This window comes from Triplophysa rosa, linkage group LG11 (genome assembly GCF_024868665.1).
Source record: "Triplophysa rosa linkage group LG11, Trosa_1v2, whole genome shotgun sequence".
NCBI classification, from domain to species: domain Eukaryota; kingdom Metazoa; phylum Chordata; class Actinopteri; order Cypriniformes; family Nemacheilidae; genus Triplophysa; species Triplophysa rosa.
In genome coordinates, this window is record NC_079900.1 from 22,184,100 (window position 1) to 22,201,915 (window position 17,816).

A 17,816-nucleotide genomic window follows, 5' to 3' on the forward strand; every position below is an offset into this window, starting at 1 on the left:
TGATGGCCTCAATCAGACGGGAACAAGAAATCATGTTAGCGGATGAGGGAAAGTAATAAAGTTTTATAAATGTTGCGTATAATTGTGGTCCGTAAATAAGTGAATGCTCGAAACAAGCTAGTGGCTTGCTAGACGCTAGACACTACTTCCACATTTGTCCATGACACTGTTGTCATGCGGTTTCTACGTCAGTAAGGCGGTAACAAAGGGGAACGCAGATATGACGCCATTGACAGGCGACTGCACAGCCACGTGTCACTGTTTAGAATGGCGATTTTATCACGATTTACAAGTCGGTGGAAACATTTGAGATATTGTAAGTACTCAGCTGAACAAAATATATGACACTAGCTTAGTGGTTTTTGGATATTTTACTGCAAAATTGTTACAAACTGCACCTTTAAATGAGGATGGTAAATTCTGATATAATTCCATTCAAGACCGCATGAAAGAAATTATAGTTTCTTTAAAAAACCTTCAAAGTGCAATGTCAAAGTTACATGCTACGAACTTCATAAAGTGTTCTCTGGTGTTGACCATGTAAACAGATGCTGAAGAATTATAAATGACCCAGAGGTGCCAAAATGATCATATTTACTGTGTACTGTTTACTGCTCAATGTTGCAGCAGTTTTTTTTATTGTCCACGAGTGCTGCAGGATGCTTTGTTGTTGTGAATATGACAAATGGGTTAATGGAAGAGAGTGTGGTGCACTCAAATCTCTAGTTAAGTGTAATGCTTGTCCTTCTGTCCAGCGCTCTCGGTCAGCCTCTGAGCTTTCATTGTGTTAGAAAAGTGAATTAAATTCATTCTCTACATCCTGCACCTGCTTGCTTTCTATTGATACACTTCTGTAACACTTTCCTCTGGAAATCATCAGAAGCCGTGTTTATTCACGCCACTTCCCCGGACAGCTACCAAAATATTCATTGACTTATTTGCACAGTTTCTCTGTGATATTTTGATTCAGTATTTGTGTCACAAAATATTTAGTTGAGATGCAGCTTATTAACATTTAAAGCATACTGCTGTCTTAAATAGCTCTTATAATGGTAGCTTGTAGTGTACAGTAGATGGTAAAATGTAAACAACACTGGGTCCAAAAGCACTTCCTGTTTTCAGCTCTTCACTACACAAACATTAACAAACTACATAAAAATATGTTAAATTAAATAAATGAAATGAATGTTGTTTAAATCATGCAAAACGGTCTATGCGATGTTAGCCGCTTTGCTAACTTCCGTCAAATTTAGCAGATTACTTGTTTAGCGAGATTCTCTTCAAACTGTAGCTCAACATTGACAGTAGATGATCTAAAAAATATGACTATAAAAACTAAAAAACATTTGACATTAATTCCCACTTTAGCACCTTCTGTGGCAATGTTCTTGCGTGACACACCCTGCTGAAAAAATAAGAGAAACCAGATATTCTAATGGTTTCTATTAAAATACCATTATGAACCATTATCTTTTTCCATTAGAACCATTACAAAATTCTTTTTTTAGTGTGTTTTGGGCATTATTCCAATAGGATTATTCTGCCAGAAAACATCCCAACCAATAGAATCCATCAGATACCATTAGACACCATTACAGTTTCCATTAAATCAACACAACTCTCATTACAACCATTAAATCTGTTTTGAGCAGGGTTCCATGGTTTCTTTTACGTTGCATTACAAACATACAACCACATGCAATGGAACTAGTGTAGACCCAGTGCCCACATGAACTATTGTAGTATTCACAATAGTAAGGTTCAAAAACACTGTAGGGTCTCAGAATTTTAGAATAAAGAATCAAATACAATCTGTCAGTCTAAAGGCTGAAGTATAGTTCCCTTTTTACGCGTAAGCGAGGGACAGCATACAGTGCGCGTGACCAAGTTTCGTCATTAGAATAGTATGAGCGTACTGTACGCGCACCGCCGTAATTTTGTTACCTCCAGGCCGCGCGGGCATGCGTATTCCATTTCTTGCAGTAATTAGTTTAACAATTAGTTTAACCACCAGGTGGCAACCGTGTCCTGGGAGCCTCGATTCAAGGTAGTAGAAGAAAACCTGACCCCTGTAGGCCCGGAGAGGTATTGCAATATGTCGCAATGCGCGTGCGTCAAAACCCGTGTGTACACGTATGAGTTGAAAGCAGTATGCTCTGCAAAGCTGTGCGTTTGGTTTGTACGCGTACGCTCGCGCACATGTATAAAAAAGAAGTATGCCACAGCCCACAGGCTTAACTGAAAGCTGCTGGCCACTATACTGAACATAATTCTCATCAAAGCTTGTATTTGATAATTCCTTTTGTTTGTTTAATGAAGACTGTGCATGAGGGTTTGAACAGACAGCATTTCTCTTGGTAGAAGAGAACCAATAATTATATTTTTAAAGGGAACTCAGGGTATAGAGAGATGTATGGCTTAATACGTTGTAATAGAATCAGAATCAGAAAGAGCTTTATTGCAAAGTATGTTTGCACATACAAGGAATTTGTTTTGGTGACAGGAGCATCCAGTACACAGAGACCATAACACAATTGAATACAGTACACAATGATTTAAATAAGGGCCTATGGGTATAAAAAAATTAAGAAATACAATACAATAAACAGAAGATTCAGATTCAGATTCAGAAGAGCTTTATTGCCAAGTGTGCTTGCACACACAAGGAATTTTCTTTGGTGTTGGAAGCTTCTAGTACAGACATTCAACACAATGACAATACAATATAATACGATTTACAGTCTAAAAGATTCTAAATTGTGCATATATAAAATAAAGACTATTTTACAGAAAATGGGGGATAATAACATATAAGAGACATTGTACAGGGTAGTATATAGTAGAATAAACATATTGTATGTACACTTGTGCAAATGGATAATTTAGTAAGTAGAGGTAGTGTTATATGCATGTATACATAAGATGTAGATATAATAAGGCACTATAGTGCACACTATAGGAGTAGTGGAAGTGGAATATTGCTCTTAAGGAGCAGTTATCTGTTTAGGAGGGAGATTGCCTGGGGGAAGAAGCTGCTTCTGTGTCTGGAAGTCCTGGTGTTTGGTGCTCTAAAGCGCCGGCCAGAGGGCAGCAGATCAAAGAGTTTGTGTGCTGGGTGTGTGGAGTCAATGATGATTTTTCTTGCCCTGTTTTTCACTCTGGAATCGTACAGGTCCTGAAGTGTGGGCAGAGGAGCACCAATAATTTTCTCAGCACTACGAACTGTCCGTTGTAGTCTTCGTAAGATAAGATAAAGATATAGAGAGTGTAAAGCTATGTATGTATGTAAATATGTACAAGTAAAAAATAAGAATAGACTATTGTAGTACAAGGTATGTGCTATATACAGCAGAATGAATGAAATATAATTTACAGAAAAAGTTGTATAAAAATAGATAGTGTATTATCTGGAGGATATAATTAATATTGCACTTAATTATTATTGCACAGAGTTATTAATTGCACGGTGTGTAAAAACATTTAACTGTTCAAGAGGTAGATGGCCTGAGGGAAGAAGCTGTTTTTGTGTCTGGTTGTTTTGGTGCTCAGTGCTCTGTAGCGCCGACCAGACGGCAGCATTGTGAAGAGATGATGGCTTGGATGTGAGAGGTCCAGGGTGATTTTCTGAGCCCTTTTCCTCACTCTGGATGTATACAGTTCTTGGAGGGTGGGCAGGGGAGCACCAATGATCTTCTCAGCAGTCCGAACCGTCCTCTGTAGTCTTCTGATGTCTGACTTTGTGGCTGAGCCAAACCAGACAGTGATGGATGTGCAGAGGACAGACTCTATGACAGCTGAGTAAAACTGTTTTAATAGAGTTTGTGGTAGGTTGAACTTCTTCAGCTGATGTAAGAAGTACAACCTTTGCTGGGCTTTTTTAGCAATGGAGCCAATGTGATTGTCCCACTTCAGGTTCTGAGAGATGGTGGTGCCCAGGAACCTGAATGACTCCACTGCTGCCACAGTGCTGTTCATGATGGTGAGAGGGGGGAGTGCAGGGGGGTTTCTCCTGAAGTCCACAATCGTCTCCACTGTTTTAAGCGTGTTCAGCTCCAAGTTGTTATGACTGCACCAGACAGCCAGCTGCTCAGCCTCCTGTCTGTACGCAGACTCATCACCATCCTGGATGAGGCCAATGAGTGTGGTGTCGTCTGCGAACTTCAGAAGTCTGACAGAAGGGTCCTGGGCAGTGCAGTCATTTGTGTACAGGGAGAAGAGCAGTGGGGAGAGAACGCACCCCTGGGGGGCGCCAGTGCTGATTGTGCGGGTGCTGGATGTGAGTTTCCCCATTCTCACTAACTGCTGCCTGTCTGTCAGAAAGCTGGTGATCCACTGACAGATAGAGCCAGGAACAGATAGCTGGGTTAACTTTGTCTGGAGCAGTGATGGGATGATGGTGTTGAAAGCGGAGCTGAAGTCTACAAACAGGATCCTCACATAGGTCCCTGGTCTATCCAGATGTTTCAGGACAAAATGCAGCCCCATGTTAACTGCATCCTCAACAGACCTGTTTGTTCTGTAGGCAAACTGCAGGGGGTCCAGTAAGGGTTCTGTGATGTCCTTCAGATAAGCCAGTACCAGTCTCTCGAATGACTTCATGACCACAGATGTGAGAGCGACGGGTCTGTAGTCATTAAGTCCTGTGATTTTGGGTTTCTTTGGGATGGGGATTATGGTGGAGTGCTTGAAACAGGAAGGAACTGTGCACAGCTCCAGTGATCTGTTGAAGATCTGTGAGAAGATGAAGGCCAGTTGAATAGCACAGCTTTTAAGACAGGCTGGGGAGATACCATCTGGGCCTGGTGCTTTTCTTGTCTTTTGTTTCCTAAAGACTCGGCACACATCCTCTTCACTGTTCTGAAGTGCAGGAGGTGGGGTGACTGAAGGTGATAGGTGTTGTGTAGAGAGAATGTCAGAGTTGGTGTGATGTGTAAAGTTAGCATTTTCAAATCTGCAGTAAAAGTCATTCAGATCATTGACCAGGTGTTGATTGCCTGCAAAATTGGGGGATGATGGCTTGTAGTTGGTGATGTCTTTAAGGCCTTTCCACACAGACGCAGGGTCGTTGGCTGAAAACCGGTTTTCCAACTTTTTAGAGTAGTTTCTCTTAGCCACTCTGATCTCCTTTGTCAATGTGTTCCTAGCCTGCCTGTACAAGACTTTGTCCCCTTTTCTGTAGGCATCATTCTTGGCTTGGCGAATCTGTCTGAGTTTTGCTGAGAACCATGGTTTATCATTGTTGTATTTTAAGGAAGTCCTGGTAGGAATGCACAAATCCTCACAGAAACTGATGTATGATGTTACAGTCTCTGTGAGCTCGTCCAGATCGCTGGTAGCAGCTTCAAAAACACTCCAATCGGTGCACTCGAAACAGGCTTGTAAGGCCCGCTCTGTTTCGTTGGTCCATCTTTTAACAGTCCTTACCATAGGTTTGGCAGCTTTTAGTTTCTGCCTGTAGGCTGGGATAAGGTGAACCAGGCAGTGATCAGACTTACACTACTAGCATTTGTCGTTAGAAACACATCAAATATGTTAATTTCTTAAAAAAAAAAACTAAATGTAATACTCATTTTAACCTAAGGAGGCCACCATGTTCTTTTTCGATGACGTAAAATGGATGCACGCACAGGGAGCCAAACTGAACACAGACACACTAATCAGTTCTTCTGTAAATATAAGGTACTGTAGGATAAAATATAGATATAAATAATGCTAACATAATAAAGAAAGTAAATAAAGACACTATTTGGTGTATTTTCATACATTTTAATATTGTTGGTCAGAAACAATACAAACATACATATTAATAACCAAAATCATTGCGAATTTAATATGTTTTTATCCATTATAAATTTTGATTTATCAACATCAGTTGCCTTTGTCTTCTCTCTCTCGGTCATTAGCTGACGGGGGCTAATATTCACGCGTGCTCTAATACAGAATAAATAACCAAACCGCAAGCATCTTATTATTGTCTTTATCAGTATATTCTCATATGAGTATATGATAATGGTGGATGATGATGTCTTAAATTGTCTTAAAGACGGTAGTTTAAAGCTATGATTTAATGCATGTTTACCTTGAACAGACACTTACTGAACACTTTCTTCTTTTATGGCAGGCAGGCTGGCTTGTGTCAAGAGGACATACCGCCACCTTCTGTCTCTGTGTATTTATTTATATATCTGAACTTATGTTTGACGTCTCATATTTTACTTTTATATGTGGAAAACGTGTGTGCTTCGCTGTAGAATTAAGAGAACGGGTTAAGGTTGCAACCATTTGACGTCACGGATTTTGACGCAAAAAAGTGGTGGCCTCAGAGTAAAAATATTTTTTCAAAGTTTATGAATACTGCGACAGTTACACTGTTTTTAATTTCACATTTTGTTAATATCTTAAGCCATACATTTCTCTATACCCAAGGTTCCTTTTAAAGCTGTAGTTCATAATGTTTGCCTCTATAGCTCCCTCTCTGTTTAAAACGTAAAATTGCTAATTACTTGTCTTTGTGGGTTGATATCAGATGATGTCAAACTGAGATTTCCAGAGACCTCTTTTTGAGACTTTATTTACTTGACTAGAAAGTATTTTGTTTTTTAATGAGTATTTGTTTTTTTAACCAAGAAAATGTCACAGATTTATAGAAATAGCTCACACAAAAATAAACATTGTGCTGCAATTTACTCACGTCTTCTAAAACCCTTATGACAGATTTGTCATTCATGGGTGCTATTCATACTATTCAGTAATTAAATTCTTTCAGCGTAGACATCATAAGAACACGCAAAGCATTGTGGGATATTCTGGACAATAGAATACGTCTATGCTGCCTCCAAAAAGATAAAGTCTTCATTATATAAATCATGTTATGAAAACATTAGACATACTTCTTCATTAGTACATTGTTTGCTTCCAATACGTTGACGGAAGCTTTTATTATCTTCTTCTATACGTGAAACACATTGGTACCCTGCAGGATTATGAAAAGTATTTAATTTACTGTGAGCTTTTGTTAAACTGACACTTGCATATATGTACTTGCGTTTCATATCAGTCAAGAGGTGGTTGTCCCCTGTGGGCGGCGTGGCGTCTTACAAAACGATTGCTTTTTGACAGTTCGGCGGAACGCATCAATATGCAGTTTCTGTTTGCGTGGCAGACGTGTTGTGACACTGCCTGCAATATATGCTCTAAGTGGCTGAGTGGGTGGCATAAATGACTCCGACTCTCTAGACTTGACTTTAGCTCTACCCTTTAGCTCTAATGTTCACGTCAATGCAACAAAATCTCACAAATTTGCATTTGGTGAGAAAATCGTAGAATTTTGCCAGTCTGACTGTGTTAACCGTTTGTTCTCCTCTGCTCCGTGGGCATGTTTGGAAATAGTGACTGGCTTTTTGTTTCCTCCGCCGTTCTACGCGGTGGCTGTATGAACAGCCGGGTCATTCATAAACATAACCAGCATGCTGCTTTAATTAATGCTAATGGCAGAGATGTGTCGCTGTTGTTACCGTCTTGCTGGGGTTCACAGAGCGAGAGCAATCTCTCAATTCCAGCGGCGGCCGAAAAGAGCAGCTTTAGAAAAAATACATGGAAGACAATTATCAGAGCGCTGTAGCCCGCTTCACTCGAGGTCAGCGTTTGCTTTCTGAGGTTGCTGGAAATGAGGGAGTTAGTGGAGGAGGAGATGAAGTGGTGGAGCAGAAAGGCTCGACATGAGGAGAAATTGAAGTCTTTAATTCAGCGTTTGATCTTTACAAGTGTTTGTGCGTCTTCAAGGGCCGCTCCAGTACTCCAGCCTGACACAAGAATATTTCAAAGAACGTGACCTATTTATATCATAAATATCTATTTTTATAGATTGTATTTTTATTGCGGACAATAAATGTCCTATCAAACGATGTTATGATTATTAACAATTAAAAAATAAAATAAAAAAACAAATATACAAAGTAAGATTTGTGCCACAGCTGTATTTGTAAGATCTTTAGTCACATGAGTAATGCTAAAACATCATTACTGTTGTTATCCATACATTTTTTTAAATGCAGAAAGGCAGAAAAAAATAGTAAAGCACTTTATTAATTTTATTTCATATTATTAGTTACAGTTATAATTTTTAATAGTTCAATGTTACACTTGATTCATCCGAGAGAATTTGTATGTACAGGTTCAAATTTGGGTGTAAAAACATGAATAAAGACTATTTAGTTGTTTCAGTTTTTTTTGCTAATAAATAACAATAGCCTTTTTTGTTTCAAACATGTTTTTGACATATGTTTCTAAAATATTTGTGTTTTCCCTTTATTATTGGAACAGGTCGTCTAATCGATTTGTTAAGCACTGTATATGAGTGTGTATATGACATATAAGGATTTTCGACATGCAATTTTAAAATACAAATAAATAACATCTATTGCAGTTATTCAAACATTAAGAATGTGGTGTATACATAAATGCAGATTAAAATGTTAAATGAAGTTATTTTTGTGTTTTTCATCTATGAATCGGCCATAGCTCTAAAAAATGTCATGGTACGACCGTGATTAATCTTAAATTAATTAATTTCCTTGACATGCTTAACATTTTTTTTTAAATCCGTTTCGTCAAAACCTACTCCAAAAGTCTAGCAGAGATACTATGGATGGGTCTGTAACACTTACAGTTAGCTAACAACATCCATTGCCATCTATTTTTAAAAAACTAGCCTCTGGTCTTCCTTTCCTTCGTTCCGCTGAAGGCGTTAGCATTAGCCATCACGTTTTTGTTGTCTAAAGGTTGCAGGCTAGTGGCTTTGAGTCACGTCAGCCTCACCGATGTGTGCGTCACGTTCTTAAACACCACACCTGGAAACAACATAATGCCATCTAATCTATGAAGAAAGCTGTCATGTTTATTTCGGTGTCTATGAACATTCATCACAATCAACTAACCGCTGATTTCTTAAAAGTATGCGAGGTTCATGGCATAACTCATAAACGTTATCACATTTCCACAACCATTAACATGATGCGGCATGAAACGAAACGTGATCGGTTGCTTGACCTGTCAGTCAAAATGGCCTCTTGGGTGGGCCTTAAACTTAAAGCGGCCAAGGTTTCCAAACCTTCAGTATGAATCTGCTGCATGTCTTTTAATCATAGGAAATGCATAAATAATGTTTTCACAGGTGGTAGTTTTAAAGAAGAACTCTATTTTATTGCAAAATTAGAATAAAGCCGCTGCAAAATTAAGCATTTTCAGCCGCAGAAATCACAAAAAATCTCAGCAAAATCCTGTGGGGACTGTTAAATGTGTGTATTATCGGGACAGTTACTGGACAGTAAATGTATACGTGTTTGATTTAAAACAATTGCAGACAAAACCAAATAAAAAAACAAGTATTACTTGATTATTGATTATAATGTTATTGACTTTAAAAATCACTGTACACAATAATAAAATGTATACATTTTAATGAATAAATTAAAAACATTGATATTAAAGAACAACAAAAATAGACAAAACCTTGTTTAACCAAGCTGAAACTGTGCTGAATTGTTCCAGGAGAACATTCAGTCCTTCTGGATTCTCTCACTTGACAATGTTACCTTTAATTCATGTTAGTGGCATAGTCTACGCATGTCTCTGAATTGACTCGGGTTAGTCAGACAATTGGAACATTCTTCTATCCTTGAGTGAGCAGCGTCTCTGAATAGATGTTGGTAAAACGGTTGAGCACGGCCTGCTGTAGAAAAGGCTTTTCACATCAGAATTGCAGCAAGATTGTTTAGTTTTTTTCTCTAAAAATGGTTGCTAATTTCTCAAATCTCAAAATGTAATGTCGTATTAGAGGCACGTGTTCAATTCTGACTATCCAGCCTGATAAAGCGATGAAGCTCCCGTCACTAACATCTCTCACTTACACAAAACAATGACACGCTGAAATCAACAGGAAGAGGAAACAAGCGGATCTCTTATCGTTTATTTCCCATCAGAAGCCCGCCGTGAGAGGAACACAGGTTCTTTAATAAGCCACCAGACCCAGAGGTGATGTCTGTTTCCTCTTATGTCCAAACTCAAAAACAACCAAAAATAGACCAAAGTAAAATTGAAAGGCAGTGCACAGAAAGAGGGCAACATAACCTCACTGGGCCAAAAGAGGGACCGAAATGATTAAAAAAGGCACTCTTTTGTGTTTTGAGACTGTTTGTTTGACTGTACGCTGTAGATCCAGACCTACATTGTGTTCAGTCTGAATTAAATTGAAGTACATGGTACAGAAGCAGCTGAAAATATACGTCTGGTGTCACCGTTTCCCTCGATGCTAATGTGATTTTATTGATTGATTTTCCTAATTTTGCAAAATTGGTAAATGTGTTTTCACTCTCCGCTAACAAGTTGAATGAAAATCATGCTCTGAATCTCTTGCCCCAGTACTTTCTCTTCAGATGAATGCATCTCAACAGTATATATACACTTAAGCATTCATAAGCATCATCTCATGCTTTCCTACTTTCCATTTCTTCCTGAACTGCCTTTCTCTCTTTTTCTCTGATATTTAAATGGCCGTGGAGGTCTTCCTCTGATGTGTGCTCATTCAGCTGTGTAGAGGTTGTTTAAGAGGGCAGGGGAGTTAAAGGAGATCCCATGAGATCTCAGACGTTGGCTTATTTCAGTCTGTTAATGGCGTCGAGAGCTCTGACCCCCCATAAGATGTGTCTTTGAAATGAAATGCAGGCTAAAGTACTGAGACATGCATACAGGTTAGCAATAATAAACCGTTTTAGACTGTTACGGGCAATAACACAACATTTGGGGACAGCTTATATGCTTTTTAAAATGTTTTTGTGTTGAAAGCGTGTGTGTTTGGGCTGTATGTGATGTCATGATATGGCCTTGTAATCATAAAAATACAATACTAGTGTATGCACTTCAACATTTCATTTTTAACATTTGATGTGATTAACTGGGGGGTTTTTCAATCAAAAAAATCTCATGTATTTTATTACTTTTTTTACATAAAACCTCTAGAATGTGAATTCCTGTGTAATTTGTTATAATGTGTAAATAGGTGCATCCCAAGTTGCGCACTTCTGCAGTATTCTACGCCATTTTATAGTATAAATGTGAGTATTGCGTTCACATTGAAAATTCTCAAAAAAGAAGTGCACTTTAAGTACCTGGATGATGCACTTTTTCAACCGAAAATATGAAGTGTGGAACTGTGGACACTCAACGGTCGCTGTTTCGCTTATGAAACGTATGAAAATGTCTCGGTTACGACTGTAACCTCCGTTCCCTGATGGAGGGAACAAGACGTTGTGTTGAGAGACAGACTGGGGTTTGATCTTGAGAACCTATCATCTCCGAGAGGAATTTTAAAACGCCAATGGGCTTGGCGAATGGCACACGCACGCCAGTCCCTGCCCCACCCCCCACCCCCCCGTGCATACGGTATAAAAGGGAGGTGGCGGCGGCCATTCACTCATATTTCGGGCTGAGGAACCTGAGAGACATCTCCCTGTCACAGCAGCGGGTCGGCAAAGCGTTGTGGCATGAAGACACAAGGTCTCGTTCCCTCCATCAGGGAATGGAGGTTACAGTCGTAACCGAGACGTTCCCCTTCAGTCGGTCTCTCGACGTTGTGTTGAGAGACAGACTGGGGACCCATCTTTACACGCCACGGCGCTGAGCTGTATCACGACCTCAATTAGAGCGACACTGACCAGACACAACTAGTCACAAGTGAGCGCTACTGCGAGACGTAATCTTCCTTGGGATCAGTACTTAGTAGCATACCCTGAGAGGCTCGTACCAACGGCCATCACGGACGGTGGCGATCGTCTCTATTAGCGAGACGCCGCCTGGCACCGTAAGGAACACCGTAAGGAGGCCACATCTTGCCACAAGGGGAGGTTACATGTGGAGACACCAACATGGTCTCACCGGTGGGGAGAACAACATGCGAAAAAATGCGCCAGCCCAAGTAGGGGAGACAGTTCCCAGGTGGGGTAACCCACCGGAGGGGAGGTCACAGGTTCACCGACAGGGGAACCATCCACGATCCAGTATGCCAATCTCTGTTTGGAGACAGCCCTCCCCCTGTGCTGTCCCCCAAAACAGACAAAGAGCTGCTCAGAGTTTCTAAGGCTCTGCGTGCGGTCCAAGTAGAGGTGCAGTGTGCGTACTGGACACAACACATTGGAGGTTGGGTCTTCCTCCCCAGAGGGGAGTGCCTGCAGGTTCACCACCTGTTCCCAAATGGGAACCTTGGGCATGTAACCTGGCCCGGGTCTCACGATAATGTGAGAACTACCGGGCCCGAATTCTAGGCACCCATGGGACACGGAGAACGCTTGGAGGTCCCCCACCCTCTTGATGGAAGCGAACGCCAACAAGAGTGCCGTCTTCATCATCAGATGAGGAAGACTGGCGTCTCTGAGGGGCTCGAAATTGGCCGTACAAAGGCCCTGTAGGACCACATTAAGGTCCCAAGAGGGTACGGAGTGCGGTCGATTTGGATTCACCCTTCTCGCGCCCCTAAGGAACCTGGTGACCAGGTCATGTTGGCCGAGAGACTTACCCTCCACGAGATCGTGATGAGCGGCAGTAGCGGCTACATACACTTTCAGCGTGGACGGGGAGAGGTTGCTCTCGAGTCTCTCCTGTAGGAAGGCCACCGCTGACCCGATCGGGTAACTCCGTGGGTTCTCCCCGCGAGAAGAACACCAGGACGAGAAGAGACGCTACTTATAAGCGTATAAACGCCTAGTGGCAGGGGCTATAGCCTGCAGGGCGGTCTCCCTGACCGCCGGCGGCAAGCCACTCAAGGTCTCCTCCCGCCTAGGGGCCAGATGTGGAGATTCCAGAGGCATGGCTTGGGGTGCCACACCGTGCCCTTCCCCTGTGACAGAAGGTTCTTTGTCAGGGGAATTGTCCAGGGGGAACTGTCGTCAGAGCCACCAGGTCTAAGAACCAAGTCTGGTTGGGCCAGTAGGGCGCAACTAGTAGTACTTGATGTCCCTCTTCCCTGACCTTGCACAGGATCTGTGCAAGGAGGCTCACTGGGGGGAAGGCGTACTTCCGCTTGTCCCGCGGCCAGCTGTGTGCTATGGCATCTGTGCCGAGGGGCCCCTCGGTCAGGGAGTACCAAAGTGGGCAATGGGTGGAGTCCGGGGAGGCAAACAGGTCCACCTGCGCATGGCCAAACCGCTCCCATATGAGCCGGACTGCGCGGGGATGGAGTCGCCATTCTCTGCGGGGCGTCCCCTGACAAGAGAGCGCATCGGCTGTCTGGTTCAGGTCGCCCGGTTTGAAGGTAGCTCGCAGGGACTTGATCACCTGCTGACTCCAGAGGAGGAGGCATCGGGCGAGTCGTGACATCTGCCGTGAGCGTATGCTGCGTTGGTGATTGATGTAAACCATGGCAGTCGTGCTGTCCGACCGGACCAGCACGTGTTTGTCCTGCATGAGGGGATAGAACCTCCTCAATGCCAAAAGGACAGCTAGCAACTCTAGGCAGTCGATGTGCCACCGCAGCCGGGGACCCATCCACTGCCCCTATACTGCGTGCCCGCTGCACACGGTACTCCACCCCTGCAGGGAGGCGTCTGTTGTGACCACGACATGCCTCGAAACCTGCCCGAGTGGAATCCCCGCTCTGAGAAAGGCCAGGTCTGACCAAGGGGTGAGGGTGCGAAGGCACTGAGGCGTCACCGTAATGCACCTGGTGCCGGTGTGCCACGCTGTCGAGGGAACACCACTCTGAAGCCAGTGCTGAAGCAGTCGCATGTGCATCAACCTGAGAGGGATAACCCCTGTCGAGGACCTGTCGATGTTTCAGCGGGACTGCTGGTGTCCGTCTGAAATGTTTCAGACAGTTCAGCACTGACTGTGCGCGCTCGCTGGTGAGACGCATTGACATACGGACAGAGTCTAGTTCCATACTGAGATAAGAGGAGCTCTGAGCTGGGGAGAGCTTGCTCTTCTCTCGGTTGACCCGAAGGCCCAGACGGTCTAGGTGCTGGAGCATGGGGTCCCTGTGCGTACACAACACATCTCGCAAGTGAGCCAAGATAAGACAGTCGTTGAGATAATTAAGTATCCGCACGCCTTGCTCCCTGAGGGGCTCTAAGGCAGCCTCTACGAGTTTAGTAAAAACCTGGGGAGACAGGGCCAGACCGAAGGGCAGGACCATGTACTGATATGCTTTTCCTTCAAATGCGAACCGCAAGAACGGCCGGTGCCGAGGGAGGATGGAGACATGAAAGTACGCATCCTTCAGGTCGCTTGCCATGAAGCAATCTTTGCGACGAACTAAGGCCAAGATGCGCTTCTGCGTCAGCATCCTGAATGGCAGCTTGTGTAGGTGCTTGTTTAGGAGATCCAGAATGGGGCGCAGCTCCCCACCTTTTTTGGGCACTATGAAGTACGGGCTGTAAAACCCGGAAAACATCTCGGTTAGAGGCACGGGTTCGATCGCACCTTTCGCCAGAAGGGTGGCAACCTCGGCCCGAAGAACGGGAGTGTTCTCCCCTCGAACCGAAGAATGGGTGTGGAGAATGCCCCGAAACCTGGGCGGGCGCCTGGCAAACTGTATTGCATAACTGAGACGGATCGTCCTCTCTAGCCAGCGTGACGGGCTGGTGCACTCTTGCCAAGCGCCCAAGAACCGTGACAGCGGAACCAGAGGGACGATCTGCTTCACCATGCCGTCGGAGGCTGGTTCGGTGGCTGACAGAGCGGTCACCTCGCACAGGGCGGAACCCCGGGGAGATCGACAGCTCTGCTGACTTACCAGCTTGATGGCGTTGACCGACACAACATCCGATGGAGGTTGCGGCCAGCAGCGTATTGTGGACTCGTCCAAGACACCGTGAAGTTGAGGGTGCTGTGGGGAGAGAAAACCCAGAACCCTAAGCTCTTTTTGTGAGAATGTGTGTGCTGTTGGACTCCCTGGGTTCTTCCCGTCAGGGCCGCTTAGAGGTCTTCTTCGCGGACTGCTGACGGGGGGGCAGATGCCTTCCTCCGCGGGGGCCTACGTCTCTGGCGTGCCGTCATCTGGGAGGGCCCCGGTACCGGAGGAGCCGCCGCGGGGGGTGGGGCTGCTGGGGAGCAGGCTCGGGACCGTGACGATTTGATGTGACGCACCATGACGTTTGATGGCCTCATCCTGCTTCTGCACCGTGGAGAACTGCTGTGATACATCCTCCATGGCAGTGGTCTTCACTATTTTTTTCATGAGAGCCACAATAATAGGACAAAGTCAATAGGGGAGCCACGGTTTTTTCCCCGAGCCTAATCCACGCGATCTCAAAAGAAGCCTCGGTTAAACGTTCAGCTGTATAAGTTGTCATGTGTATGAGCCTTTGTTGTCCATAAAGAGAGGAAGAAAGCTGTTCTATTTTTCTTTTCCTTATTTCACTTCCAGGCGGGTAACTTTTATTGAAATTTGGATGCGTTGTTTGGAAATGGCGCTCCAAATTACTGCGCTTGAAACCAGAGCGGGTTTGTTTGCATAGTAAACACAAAGGGTTCGATCCGTGGAGAACAAATAAAAATTCATCTGTCTACTTTTCTTGAAATTTTCTATGCTCATCTTGTATGATTCGTACCTTTCTCTTTTTAGCAGGTGCTGACTAGCCACAAACTCCGTCTCCGTCATCTTTCTGTTGATTTGCGGTTGTTGCATGCTCCGAATCTTTAGTTCCCTCTTTTGTCACCGTCACATTGCTTTGTTGCTGTACTTGGTGCACGACATTGTTTGATAAGAAATCGATCCATTTGTTGTCCGTGTATAACACAAGCTATCTAGCATGAAATGTTGGAAATAGCAGTAGCTAACGTCCAGTGTTAAGAGCTGGAAAGAGCGCCAAAAACCGGCAGCTGCGCAGTCAGTCAGTGTAACGTTAATGGACGTAACGGGAGAGAGAGTATCTTTTTTTATAAGTCTATATTTTCATATTTTATTCTGCTTTTTTTGGTACTTTTATATAAATGATTTGTTATAGAGCAGACACAGAATTTTCTAATGGGTTATGTCTCGCTTATTTTTTATGTTTTTTTTTATGAATTATCTATTTTGATTGCGTGATCATTTCACCATATGTACTGCCATGCGAGCCATGAATTAAAGCTTGGCGAGCCGCAGGAGGCTCGCGAGCCGCGCAATGAGTAACACTGCTCCATGGTGTCACCAAACAGGGCTTTTGCCTGAAAGACCAGATGGACCGCTATAGCGTGGAGGGTGGAAGCGGCCTGACCCACAGCATTGTAAGCTTTCGACACAAGTGATGCACCGCGACTGTACGCTCCACGTGGGGGATGTCTACATAGCCCTTGGCCGCCCCACCATCCAGGGAAGTAACAGCACCTGCAGCCTGCTAGCCGGGAACGCGCCGAGAATGGCGCATTCCAGGACTTCGTGAGCTCCTCATGCACTTCCGGGAAAAATGGAACTGGGGCATCCCCAGACACCATGAATCCAGCCGCGAGCGTTTCGAGCTCTGAGAGGTCTTCCGCATCTGATGCCAGGAGGTAACTGTCCGATGCGATGACGGAGAGTTCGTCCTTCTCCCTCTGTTGAGTCTTCCCGCTATGGGACAGTCCACCGCCACCCATCGGGGACGAGCCAAGTGAGCGTGCTGACAGAGCGACATCGATAGGAAACCCCAAATCACCCCCGCTGCTCACCGAAGCGGCAGTTGAACTCGCTTGGGAAGCAGATGGGGTGGTGGCAACACACAAAGAACGTAGCCAGCCGTGACCGCAACACCTTAATCGCCATGCTCTCACATACGGAACATGCCAGATCGACAAATCCTGCCTCAGCATGCTTGAGCCCCAAGCATGTGACGCAGGTGTCGTGCCCGTCTGACTCAGGGATGAGTCTGTCACACCCAAGAACACAGCTGTGAGACATGCTCGCAGCTGCGAGAAATTTGCTCTTTTAGATCTGTAGCTCGCTGCCGAAACGCCCAGGGGAAGTCCGCTATCGAGAGGGAGAAGTCCGCTGCTCTGCGTCGTAAATCCAGCAGTCTGGAAGAGTCTAGAAGAATCTCGAAGAGATAAAGCACTTGACATGTATGTCACGCAGGTTCCGAAGAACAAAGGATGAGTGAATGGCCGCCGCCATCTCCGTTCATTCTACCCATACGTACGGGGCGGGGACTGGCGTGCATGTACCATTCGCCAAACCCATTGGCGTTTTAAAATTCCTCTCGGAGATGATAGGTTCTCAAGATCAAACCCCAGTCTGTCTCTCAACACTACGTCGAGAGACCGACTGAAGGGGAACTACATTAATTGTACAATGTACAAGTTGATTTTTCTTCACACGCATTGTGCTGTCCGATTCTGGGAAACCGCATATACTTCCGGTTAGTATAAATCTGTTTAGTATTCCATTTGGGACGACACTACCCTTCTAAAATTCATACACTACATGGTTTAAGTGCATAGTGTATAGTATGTCATTTGAGACACAGCTAATGTGTTTATTTTGCAGACCATGTGGTTTGTGAGGAGGAGTTTAAGTACGCCATGTTGGCCCTCAACTGTGTGTGTCCCGCCACCTCCACCCTGATCACTTTATTGATTCACTCATCTAGAGGACAGTGAGTATAAACATCTCTCTCATACATTAACAGTACACGCTGAATCAAAACACCACCCGTCTCACAGAGCCAAACTTCTGACTAACAGCAGAAAGTCTGCTTCACACTGCAGCTTATTCTGACCACTTCAGAACATTCAGGAAGACACTGCCTGAATGATGTCAGAAAAACAACCAGCCACTAGAAAGTAGTTGTTTTTTACTTGATGTTTATAAT

The 17,816-nt window shown here is 44.1% G+C and overlaps 1 protein-coding gene across 1 annotated transcript in view; it reads left to right on the forward strand.

Annotated features, from left to right (window-relative positions):
• LOC130561078 (potassium channel subfamily T member 2) overlaps positions 1–17,816 on the forward strand; it is a 94,961-nt gene that overhangs the window by 55,969 nt on the left and 21,176 nt on the right. Inside the window, exon 15 of the mRNA XM_057345195.1 lies at positions 17,492–17,600. Within this exon, the coding sequence (XP_057201178.1) occupies positions 17,492–17,600 (109 nt within the window). The remainder of the gene's footprint in view (positions 1–17,491; positions 17,601–17,816) is intronic.